Below are 13,009 nucleotides of genomic sequence, written 5' to 3'. Positions count from 1 at the left end.
AAGTTTTATCTAGGAACCTTTCTTATATTCTTTGACTCAATATCTGAGCTAAGTGACCTTGATCTAGTTCTTCTCTTCTCTGAGGTTTAATTTCCCTTATTATAAAATAAAAATGATAATACCTTCTTTACAAATAATACTGAGTAGATGCAATTAAAAGAGACAGCATATGTGAAAGCATCTGGCACATAGTATATGATCAAGAAATGTTTCCTTCGTTTCTCTCCTCCCTTTCCTTCCTCCCTCCTTTTTTTCTTTCCTTTTCTCTTGTCCCTTCCCTCTATTCCTGATTCATGCCACCTGACCAGTTTTTTATGCTGGGTGGGCACGTTTGCTCCCATCTAGGGAGGGCTGTTAATCTAGCAGCAGCTTGGCTGGTTGAATTGGAGGCTGACTCCCTCATTCCCAGCTCATCCGCCAGAATTCCTCTACCATATTATCTTTCTGCTGGATGATGTAACAATGAAAATTATTAAATAATGAAGTCAGTTTCTTCCATCTAAATTCTTTATGCTGAGCAGCTCAGTGACTTTTAACACATGATGAGCCAGCTTTCGGTGTTTTCACAAAAGGAAACTGGTCTATAATAGTTACTTATGATGAGAAGACCTAAAAATGCCTCTAACACATAACTGACGCCCCTCGGGCCTTTTATGATTTGGGTGTGGGCCTCAGCAAAATACAGAATGGTAGAGAAGCAAGCTCATAATTTGATGCAGAGACTGTGCTGAAGTTCTTGGACCAAGCCCAGAGCAAGGCTCAGATGAGAGTGAGCCAATGGAGGTTAGTCATCCTCCTGGTGGAATCCATCCTGTACCAGGGATGGCTCTATGTAGAGGCCCCAAAGAAATGAGGCAAGGGAAAGTAATTTCTCCTTTAGAAATTCAAATTAAACCAGAGCCACTAAAGAGCTGATTATCTTTCTTTTTCTCCCCATTCAACAAGTGTTCATCCAGATAATTTGGAGTAATCCCTTCCCTCCTAGCCCCAATAGTAGCTACCAGCCAGGTGGATGCCACAGGGCTGGCATAGGCCTCAGAAGCCCTTGAAGCTGCAGGCTGGGGGCATCTGCTACAGCATCCTACTTGTTGTCAGGTGAGCAATTCTCCTAACTGGTCAGCAGCCTGGAGAGATTATGTCATCCACTGTCCTTCACCCATGGGTGTCAAACCAAGATAAAATTCAAGGGTTAGAAAACATCCAGCGCAACCCTAGCCTTGCAGGATGTCTCCTGACAAGAAAAAACTTTTGTTGAAAATCTGCTTATTTTGCATTAGAAATAAAAATGCCTCTTTGATATTGCATTGGTTTAGGATGCAGAGAAACACAGAAATAGACCTTCAAATAGCTTTTCGTTATTGCTAATATATTTTAAAATTTTCTTCAAGGGCTGCTTGTCCCAGTGATAATTTCTGTCTTGGAGTTTTCCCCTTCAGGTTCTTCTAGTGGAGGTCATTAGAATGGGAGTGTTTAAGGCAGAAGATTAGTCAAGAGGAGTCAGTTGGCCTCTGCCACATGACTGCCAAATGTCTGATGCACCCACCCTGAATTCATCTCACTTGGACGCCTCTGGAGACAAATGCCTAATGCAATGGTCCCTGACCACAGTGAGCTCTTCCATGCTAATCTCTTCCTCTTCTTTCTCCAGCAAGGACTGAAAATAGTTCACCATGCAGAGAAGACACTGTCTAGTTTCTGCAAGTGGCAGAAGAGTATCAATCCCAAGAGTGACCTCAATCCTGTTCATCACGATGTGGCTGTCCTTCTCACCAGGTACACCAGAGACTCCATGGAACCCAGGGGCAGTAAAGCAGGGAGGGCTGGCAGGTGAAAGACTTACCAGATATTCAAACCCATGACATTCTCACTATTCTTTGCTGCTCTTATAAAGACAGTGTCTTTGATCTAGTCAACTCCTGACTTCCCTATCAGTAGAGGAAACAGCTTAACAAACTTGCTAATACAATAGAGCTCTCCTTGTTAATAAACTGCATCTGCTGGCAAAATGCAGACCTCTTTCCTATCCCACTGATGATTTCCTTTTTAAAACTGGTTTCTTCATGTAACTCTGTAAACAGGCAGGAAGCTTGTTTGCAGAGCCTCATTAAAGACTCTTGTTACTTTTAACCAGTGGAATTTCCAATCCTTTGCTATTTTATTTTTCTCCAATGTAGAAACATGAAATATCTTTACAGAAATCTGTACACCTTTTAACTGTTTGATGTTGAGGATAGGATATGGGGAGCAGGTCCCCACTGAGTAGGCAGACTGGTTTGGTTACACCTTTCTCCCTTCTACTCCCATGAAAATATCATTTTGTTCTAATAACAAATAGAGCCTATAGTGCTAATAAGAACCATCAAACCTTCCAGGACTCGTAGCTGTAAAAATCTAATGAACTTTCTTGATCAACTCTTGCTCTTTGAAGGCTATGTTTGCTCATTGATTCAATAAATATTTATTGAGCACCTACTATATATTAGGCACTATTTTAATCTAGATGAAAGAAGGGCTTATATTAGAATGGGGTAAAGTAAATTCTTCTTGGGCTCCCTATGCCTATTTGTCCAGAAATCCAGGGATGTATAGTAAAGGAGGCCTCTTGGCCCTGCCCTTCAACTACAGAGAACCTCAAACACTGAAAGGCCCTTTGTGTGCACTGTCCCTTTGAAGGATAGGCTGCCTGTGAACATTTTGGCCCTGTGATCTGTCCCTGTGATAAGATCATCTCAATGCATAGAATCCCTACAAGGAAGGATAATCAGCCCCCACCCTATCCAAATGTCTACCTTGCCCTGATCCAAAACTCCAGTCATCAGAATCACTCTTTTGAGTGAAGGTATTAAAACGCTGGTTAAATGTGAATGTATCCCATGGGAAATTTTTAACCTAAGCCTGTGACAGTAGGTTCATTAGGTTCTAAGACACCTTGGGTTGATCAGTAGCTCCCCTGGGAAATAGCGTGGGTGTGGAATGTAAGCATGGGGACTCTGGGGAGCTAGCAGACAGCCTGGGGACACCGAGGACCTGGTCAAGAGGCCAGGTGAAGGCTTCAGTCAGACAGAAACTTCTGTAGGGAAGAACCCTAGAGTCAGGGAATGGCATTGGCCACTAAGTTGTGTCTCAGAAAGTCTTTCCTTCCCCTGAGAGCAGAATCAGATGCTCCTATCATTCTCACCTGAAGAAATGAGTGAGTTAATGATAGCTTACACATGTGAAATGTTTGATATGGGCCAGGCACTGTGCTATGTCTATTAGAACAGCCATTGTTCCATTTACTTCCCACAAGAACACCGGTAGTTGGCTACTATTAATCATTCATATTTTACGTATAGGGAAACTGAGCCTTGGTTATGTCTCTTGCCCAAAATCTCATTGCTGTTAACGGGTACAATTGAGACTTAAGAGCAGGTAGTTTGACCCCAACAGCCATACCCTTAGCTATTACCCAATATGAATACAAAGGATCTGCTCTCCTTTTTTTCTTGTAGTCACTTTCCTTCCTTAGGACAGGGGTCTGTTTGCACAAAAGTGTGTTGAACCTCAACAGCTCCTAGACAGTGGAGAGCATTTCAAGTTCTATAGCAGTATTTCCCACCCTCAGCACTATTGACATTTGGGGCTGATGATTCTTTGTTGTTGGGCCTATCTTGTACATTGTAAGATATTTAGCAGCATATCTGGCCTCTACCCATGAGATGTCAGTAGCACTCTCCTCCAAGCTCTGACAGCTGAAACTGTCTCCAGACATTGCCAAATGTCCCTTAGGAGGGGGTGAAGAGCAAAATCACCCACCCTCATTGAAAACCACTTGCCTGAAAAGATAGGTAGGATCACGAAGGGAAGGAGGTATCAGACTGAGCTTTGCCTCTGAGAGACTATCCTGAGATCCACATTAACAGAGTTCTCTACAGAACAGCATTCAGTAGACGGAGGATTTGGCATGGAACACACCCAATGTGGGTTCTACATGTGCAGCTAGTGGCTGCTGCAAGCCAAGGCATGTTTTCTGTTACATAGTGGCCCCAGTGCATGGTGGAAGCAGAGCTTAAGCTGCTTGCCTGTAAGAACCATGTTCCTATAATTCTTTTGTTAGCCGCTTTTCTCTTTTGTGCTGGACACTTCAGAGGCACTCTATAATCAGTATTTAATGTGCCTGACCTCCTGCCATATAAAAATGAGAAAGTCAGGGCATCAGCAGTGAACACCGTTCATCTTTTTCCAGCGGCTTCACACAGACCTGGACTTTTTGAATGAAATAATAACAAGTGCATTCTGCAGCAGGGGTAGAAAAGTGTTTGATTGGTTCTCTTACAGACCTAGAAGTTACGTAAATGATTGGGCTGTATGATCTCGCTCTCCAGTACTGAACCCCCAGTAACTGCTGCTGCTAGAGAGAGTGCGGATTTGAGTTTGTGGTGCATGTGCTGAGACTGGGCCTGCTCTCTCCTGTCCTATTACCCCAGCCATTGCAACCTGGAGAACTGAGGATTCACCTGGGTTCTCAAAGTCTGGATCTTTTCCATGGCTCAACGGATGAAAAAAGCAGACCATTTGTTGCTAGAAATGGTGCTAGAAATGGTGCCCACACACGTTAGCTGCTGGTGTTCAATTAACTAGAGCTCACAACATTGTGGCCATTTCTGCTAGTCACTCTTGACAAAGAGCTCCTTTTATGCTAAAGAAAACCTAGTGACTAATTAATGACTCTTTCAAAACTCTTGTCCGTGATTGAAATAATCTCTACCAGTTTATGGGAGCAGGTTTTTTCTATTTAAAAGCCATAATTAGTATTTTCTGAGATTCTAGGTGTACATGCACACGCAGGCATGCATTCTCTCATATATGCAATATTGTTAGTGGAATGGGGCTGGATGAACAAGTATTAGATCTCTGGATAGGTTGATGGGACCAACTATCTTTTTCATGAATGGGAAAAAGAAGTTCTTAGATGAGTTTTGAACACAGACCTCAGAAAGACTAAAAAGGATTTTCATATTTGAAAAACTCCAGTCATTGCTGATTGTTCCTTCCCTGTTTATATGTTCAAATTAACTTGAGTTTTCAATAAAATCTTTTGTTGGCCAAGTCATGTAATTTGACCTCCCAAGATCCAAGGCAAAATAAGCTCAAAATAACACATTTGCTACATTTTCCCACATTCTGTGTTGGTGAAATTCAGTAATCAAAAGGTAAAATCAGAATCATCTCAGTGAATTCAAAATTGCTGCCTACATTCATGTAGACTTTCTAAAAAATGCCAAGCATACTTTACAGACCATATTGAATGTGAGTTTATACCCAGATTTTTTTCCAGGAGGTTTTTCCAAATGTTCCTTTGGGCGCCTGAACTTCTCTATTCTCTGCTTTCAGAAAGGACATCTGTGCTGGTTTCAATCGCCCTTGCGAGACCCTGGGCCTGTCTCACCTTTCAGGAATGTGTCAGCCTCACCGCAGTTGTAACATCAATGAAGATTCAGGACTCCCTCTGGCTTTCACAATTGCCCATGAGTTAGGACACAGGTAAAAGGCCAATGATAGGGAGGTCTGCTCACCATATTCATGTGTCAATATCAGCAGAGAGAATGGAACACACCTCAAATTGGAGATCAGAAGACTCAGATTATACTGTGGCTTGTGACTCGCCCTCCTCAACCTCTGCTTTCATCTGTAAAGTGGGCTAGTAACACACCTCATAGTCTCCAATGTCTCCACTGCCCAGACCATGTATACTCACACACATCACAGAACCAAATAGGCCACTCCAGTTCTCTGGATTAGAATGGAGGAAGGGCAGAGATAAGCTTGAACTCAGTTGTTTAATTGAGGAATAACCCTTGGTTAGTTCCTATGAAATGATAATGTTAATATCACTAAAAAGCCACAAAACCTAACATTTTTGCACCTTACTTTGTGCCATTGTGCTTTTTATTGCATCATTGAATCCGCTTAACAACCTTTTGAAATAGATAGTACTGTTAGTCCCATTTTACTTGTGTTTATTAAAGGAGGACATGGAATAAATAAAAAATGGAAAACTGCTGTAAATTTGGAAAGACTATAACATGAACACCAGTTAACTGGATGTCCAAGTTGTTCACAAAAATATGTGAATTTGATTAGGTGAATTCCTTGAAGGCAGGTTTCAGAATGCTTGAGTGAAGATATAATGAGATTCTGAATTCACCAGATATCAGAGGTTTCCATGGAGGAAAGATCTTAGCTTATTTGTAACTTTATTTGCTGTTATATTTGCCAACCACAAATAAGAGAGCATCATACTAATAGGAAACTGGGTGGGGAGACACATAAACAGCTGAATTATATCCCCTGCCTGTCATGTATCCACCAGCCTGGATCTCCTCCCTTTAAAGAAGGAAAAATGCTGGGGAATATTCTTAGTGCACAACTAGAAAAGAGGCAGGATTGGAAAAAACACTGGAGACTGAATTATTCCAGACCTGGCCTCTCCAGTTTCGGCTTGCTCACCATTTTTCTAATATAACATTTGGACTTTCTAAAACAATTTTACCTACATTATAAAGCCAGAGCATTGCCTTGAGAATTGGAGAAACAGAATTGTTGTTCTGACTTTTCTATTGACCAATATTATGACCTTAGATAATTCCCTTCACCACTCTATACCTGTTTCCTCATCTATAAAATGAGTAGGTTGAACTAGGGAATATCTAAGGTGATTTATTGGATTCTCAACAAAAAAGCCTTGGTTATAAATGTGATATATTCCAGTATCTGTAGTTGTCAAAAATTCAGAGATACAGAAGCTAAGCGACTTGCTTTCATTAAATAATAATTAGGGATGCAGGGGATCTGGCCATCTTGATGAGGCTAGGCCATAGTTGTTGGCATGTCAATAATAAAACCAGGCAAAATGTTAAGTTATTGTTATGCACAGACAGACAGGAGTCCCCACTTCTGAAATGTGGAAGGACATAGCCCCTGTGGCCTTCAGTCAAGACATTGTTGTCAACAGTACCTGCTGGCCAAACAATGCTAGGTGACTGTAACTGGGTCAAACTGAGAAGTTATCACTCAAGCCATCCCAACAATGGTAATACTCAAACCAAAGAGAAGTGGAAAAGACTTTGCTTGATAAAAGACATTTTCAAATCCTCACTTTTTGTGTTCCAAGGATGGGTTCTTTCTATCCTCAAGTTCAACCTGATCTTGTAACAAGAATATGTTAAGCATGTCCTTCAAAAGCAATGTTGCCCAATTTTTGAGGCAATCATTGACTTAACTTCCTGGGCATGGACACTTCACCTTTGTAAGGAAGGCCACTTAAGTAAACAAAGCTAAGGGCAAGTATGATCCTCCTTTCAGATTTCAAATTTTCTCTAATAAAGTTAAGAACCTCATGGTAACATTACTTGGGCACAATTTCCCCGAACACTTAAAAACAAGTAGTGGTAGGTGTTTAGTAGTTATTGGGAGTGGTGGATTATTTAACAGACTAGAACTGAGTCACTACCTGAATCACTTTGATATTGTAGTAAGGTTAAACTGAACACTCGTTCAGAACTATCTGATGCATTGTGGAAATAAAACTACTATAAGGTTTCTTTATCCTATACTTTTGTTGTTATTATTGTTCCATTTCAAATTATGCAGGAAAAAAGTGAGGATCTAGCTCCTAAAAAAACCCTCTTTAACTAAATATCAAGTTTCTAAGTAAAAGAATTAAAGAACACTGAAAGCAGAACTAGAGAACCGTCTTTGAGTTTATTCAGAAAGCCACTATTCTCAGCAAACTAACACAGAAACAGAAAACCAGATACCTCATATTCCCACTCATAAGTGGGAGTTGAACAGTGAGAACACATGAACACAGGGAGGGGAACATCACACACTGGGGCCTGTCGGGGTTCAGGGGAAAGGGGAGGGATAGCATTCGGGGCATACCTAATGCATAATCTAGGCTTAAAACATAGATGATGAGTTGGTGGGTGCAGCAAACCACCATGGCACATGTATACTTATGTAACAAACCTGCACATTATGCACATGTATCCCAGAACTTAAAGTAAAATAAAATAAAATAAAATAAAAATAAAAATAAATAAATAAAACTAAAAAAAAAAAAGTCAACCCTGAGACAAGGATTTGAGAGCAATTAATTTATGTGGAAGATAAAGGAAATACCAGTAGGGAAGTTCTGTAAAACAGAACAGGGAAGGTAGACAATAAACAATTCATTATCTCAGCTTCCACTCTGAGCAGTTGAACCTTAATCCCATGGACAAACTCCGAGAACAATATACAACACACATTTCAGAGTTACCCTACCCAAGGTGAGAAGAACTGGGCTGTTTTATATACCAACACCCTTAAGTTGTTGGTTAGAGGCTGTTCCCAGAGGTTATTATTAATAATTCCTTGATACTTTCAGCAGAGCTGTCTAATTGGCTCTGGAGAAATCCCAGATAAAGAGATGCATATACTAGCAGCTGGAATGCAGCTAGTGGTGAGTCTATGAACAGGTACCAGTAGCATCTGTTACCAATAGCTTACTCAGGGGCATTAAATGCTGCCCCTTAAAAAGTTAAGAGTCATGGAAGATAGAATATACATACTTTTCCATATGTCTTCTACTAAGTATGATGAAAAACACTGAACACTATATCAAAAACAAACACAGGAAGACTGAAAGATGGAGAGAAGGAAGACAGGCTGAGGACCACAGAACCTGAAGAGTGACATGGTGGTGAATTCCCTGGATTTTCTTTCCTCTCGTATATGCCAGACTTGGAACTGATGATGGCAACAACCTGGAAATACACACACACACACACACACACAAAATCACCCACATACGCCTGTTCTCTCCATCCAAAGGAGTAGGAAAGGGACAGTCTAACAAGACAGAAAATTTTAGATGTAACTCTTCTACTCCAGGTGAACAGCAAAGGAAGGAAAGAAAAAACTGTAAAACTGTGGCTCTATGCTAGCAAAGTATGAATGGGAAGCCTAGACTTGCATCTGTGTGAAGCCATAACAAAGCATCAAACACCACTACTTGGGTAGTGTCAAAAAGACCAGTTAGGGACTAAGACTTTGATCCCTACAGGCCAGTAATGAGGGCTCCCCTAGCCCCACCCCTGTGGTGTCAGGACAGATTACATGGGGAGCCAGAAATTTCATCCACCCCTAGACAGTAACAAGGAGCCATCCCTTTGACAACTCAGGTAACTATAGAGGCTTGGCAGTAATGAAGCAGTGGCCCCACTCCCTTCCCCTCCAGAGTAGTGTCAGAAAGGCAAGCTAAAAGCGAAGATTTAGATAAGAGCCATAACATAATATAAAAACCTCCAGGTTTCAATATAAATCACTTATTATACCAAGAACCAGAATATCTCAAACTGAATGAAAAAAAAGAATGTCAAGAGATGACAGATTTTAGAATTAGCTGACAAATATTTCAAAGCGGCCATGGTGAAAAAGTTTCAATGAGCAATTACCAACAACCTTTAAACAAATGAAAAAATAATGTGTCAGCTAAGAAATGAAAGACATGAAGAAGAGTCAAACATGTAGAACTGAAAAAATGCAATAATGTAAATAAAAAGTGAGCCTCAGTGAACACTAGGGCTCAGCAGTAGAATTGATGAGACAGAGGAAAGAATTAATGACTTAGAAAATAGAACAATAGAAATTATGTAATCTGTATAAACAAAGAGAAAGAGACTAAAAGAAATTGAACAGAGCTTCAGAGACCCTTGAGAATATAACAAAAGATCTTACGTTCATGTCATTGGAGCCTCAGAAAGAGAGGAAAAAGACAACGGCATTGAAAAAGTGCTCAAAGAACAAATGGCTGAAAATTCTGCAAATTGGATGAGACATAAACCCACATATTTAAGAAGCTGAGTTTCAACCAGGTTAAACCTTAAGAAAATCCATGCCCAGGCCTATCATAATTAAACTTCTGAAATCTAAAGAGAAAGGAAAATCTTGAAGGCAGCAAGAGAGAAATGATACCTCATCTATAGGAGGGAAACTATTTGAGTGACAGTGGATTTCTCATCAGAAACAATGGAAGCCCAAAGAAGTGGTGCAATATTTTTCAATGTTAAAAGAAAAGACCTGTCAACAACTGAGATCATAAACCAAATAAAGTGGATAAGAAGTGAAAACTTTCTAATTCATTTTATGAAGCTAGTATTACCCTGGCACTAATTTCAGACAAAGACAATGCAAAAGAGAAAACTAAAGAACAATATCCTTCATTAATATAGATGTAAAAAAATTAACAAACTATTAGCAAGTAGAATTCAGCAATATAAGAAGAAAAGAATTAGACACAATGACCAAGTCGGATTTATTTCATGGATGCAAGGCTGGCTCAATATTTGAAAATCAGCATAATCCACCATTGTAACAGGCTAAACAAGAGAAACCACATGATTATATTAATATTAATTTTAGTAGATAAAACATTTGACAAAATTTGATATCCATTCATCATAAAAAACACTCAGAAACTGAAATTTCCTCAACTTGATAAAGAACATCTACAAAAAATTTAAACCTAATATTATACTTAATGCTAAATCACTGAATATGTTTCCCCTAAGATCAAAAACAAGACAAGGATGTCCATTCTCTATGTAGCAACATAGTACTAATAGTTGCAGCCAGTACAATGAGATAACGAAAGGAAATAAAAAGCATACATATGGGAAAGAAAGAAACAAACTATCCCTGTTTGCAAGTAACATCATTGTATATGTGGGGGACCCCATATACAATGAGAGAAATGGTCTTTGACTAAGTCTACAGAAATATACAATGGGGAAAGGACACCATGTTTAATAAATGGTGCTGGCAAAATTGGGTAGCCACACGCAGAAGAATGAAACTGGACCCCTATCTCTCACCACATACAAAAACTAACTCAAGATTGATCGAAGACTTAAATGTAAGTCCTGAAACTACAAAAATCCTAGAAGAAAACCTAGGAGAAACTCTTTTGGAGTTTTGGTCCAGGCAAAGAATTTATGGCTAAGACTTCAAAAGCAAATGCAGCAAAACAAAAAATAGCCAAATGGGACTTAATTAAACAAAAAAGCTTCTACACAGCCAAAGAAATAATCAGTGGAGTAAACAGACAACCTACAGAGTGGAGAAAACATATGTAAACTATACATCTGACAAAGGACTAACATCCAGAATCTATTAGGAATTCAAACAACTGAACAAGAAAAAAAAAAACAGCCCCATTAAAAAGTAAGAATAGGATAAGAACAGACATTTTTCAAAAGAAGACACAAAAGTGGCCAATAAACATATAAAAAATCCTCAACATCACTAATTATCAGAGAGATGCAAATTAAAACCACAGTGAGGTACTATCTCACACCAATCAGAATGAGTATTATTTAAGAAATCAAAAAATGACAGCTATTGGCAAGGATGTGGAGAAAAGAGAATGCTTATACACCACTGTGGTTGGAAATATAAATTAGCACAAACTCTATGGGAAACAGTATGGAGGTTTCTCAAGAGCTAAAACTAGAGCTATCATTCGACCCAGCAATCCCACTACTGGTTAGGTACCCAAAGGAAGAGAAATTATTGTGTAAAAAAGATACCTGCACTCATATGTTTATTGCAGCACTATTCACAATAGCAAAGTCAGGAATCAACCAACAGATGACTGGATAATGAAAATCTGGTATATATAGACCATGGAATACTACACAGCCATAAAAAAAGAATGAAATCATGTCTTGCACAGCAACATAGATGGAGTTGGAGACCATTATCCTAAGTGAAATAACTTAGGAAATCAAATACCTCATATTCTCACTTACAAGTGGGAGCTAAACAATGAGTATGTATAGACATACAGAGGGAAATTATAGACATTGGGGACTCCAAAAGCTGGGGAGAGTGGGAGGAGAATGAGTTGAAAAGTTACCTACTGGGTACAACGTTCACCATTTGAGTGATAGGTACACTAGAAGCCCAAACCTCAGTGTTATGCAATATATCTATGTAAAAAACCTGCACATGTATCCCCCAAACCTACAAAAATAAAGAACAGAAAAAAACTGTTAAGGTGCCTCTCAGGTACTTCTTTTTTAGTTGTATAATTCTAATTAGCTGTGGACCAAACTGAGAAACATTGGCGAGATCAATGAAATGGCCCGGGACAGACCATAAGGAGAAAAATATAATAAAACAATATCCCAAGAAGATACCCATCATAGTTTAATGACAAAGATATCCCATTGTTTTTTCACACTTGTTTGTCTCATCACTGATTGTGTATAATGCCAAAGAGAAAGTAACTTGTGCTATCACCCAAGTGAATAATTTTACTTTTATTTTGAGAGAAAACTTAAAAATCCATTTGTGAGGGCCCTAGATTATATGGCTTGGTGTATCGACATATCCACAGCTAAGAAGATAATTATTCATGTAGGTTTTTAGAACCTTGCTTGCAGTTTAGGATTTTAACTACTGAACAGTCAAACTTGTAGAGTACTTCATGAGCTGGGTGGGGCTGGATTTGTAGCAGGCTAGGGAAAACCTGCTCAGAAGGAAGCTTTCATTGAACCGCATTCTTTGTGGGTATGTGGTAAGAGCTTTGTACATTAATTCTCTGACTCCTTTGTGAGTTTTATATTCATGTGGAATGTGATTAGAGTTTGTTAAGTACATTGATAATACCATAATGCATGAAAATACAAGAAAATCTCCAAATACCCCAAAGACTCTTCTCAGCAAGAGTTGCTAATACTGATCAGAAGGTTTCATTAAAGTTGGATATGAGCTTCCCAGTCAGAGGAGTTGAATTTCACTACAAAGAGTAAAAGGTCATACAGATTTAGAAATTTAAGCCAATGTCTCCAGGTTTAAATGTCTAGTGTCTCAAAGTTCACCCCAGTGGAGAGTTCTGGGAATCTCAGAAAGCGTCTTTGGGTGATCTTGAGAGCGTGGCTTATAAACAAAGGCTTCTGAATTGTCTTCTTCCCTAGGCACC

At 39.3% G+C, this 13,009-nt stretch overlaps 1 protein-coding gene across 1 annotated transcript in view; it reads left to right on the top strand.

The window, feature by feature from the left end:
• The window catches only part of ADAMTS12 (ADAM metallopeptidase with thrombospondin type 1 motif 12), a 381,409-nt gene that overhangs the window by 245,726 nt on the left and 122,674 nt on the right, over positions 1-13,009 (top strand). Inside the window, exons 6-7 of the mRNA XM_054489129.2 lie at positions 1,649-1,773; positions 5,374-5,523. Of these exons, the coding sequence (XP_054345104.1) occupies positions 1,649-1,773; positions 5,374-5,523 (275 nt within the window). The remainder of the gene's footprint in view (positions 1-1,648; positions 1,774-5,373; positions 5,524-13,009) is intronic.

The sequence above is a fragment of the Pongo pygmaeus genome, chromosome 4, assembly GCF_028885625.2.
Source record: "Pongo pygmaeus isolate AG05252 chromosome 4, NHGRI_mPonPyg2-v2.0_pri, whole genome shotgun sequence".
NCBI classification, from domain to species: Eukaryota; Metazoa; Chordata; class Mammalia; order Primates; family Hominidae; genus Pongo; species Pongo pygmaeus.
The sequence above is the reverse complement of the archived record's forward strand: the minus strand, read 5'-3'. Positions and strand labels throughout refer to the sequence as shown.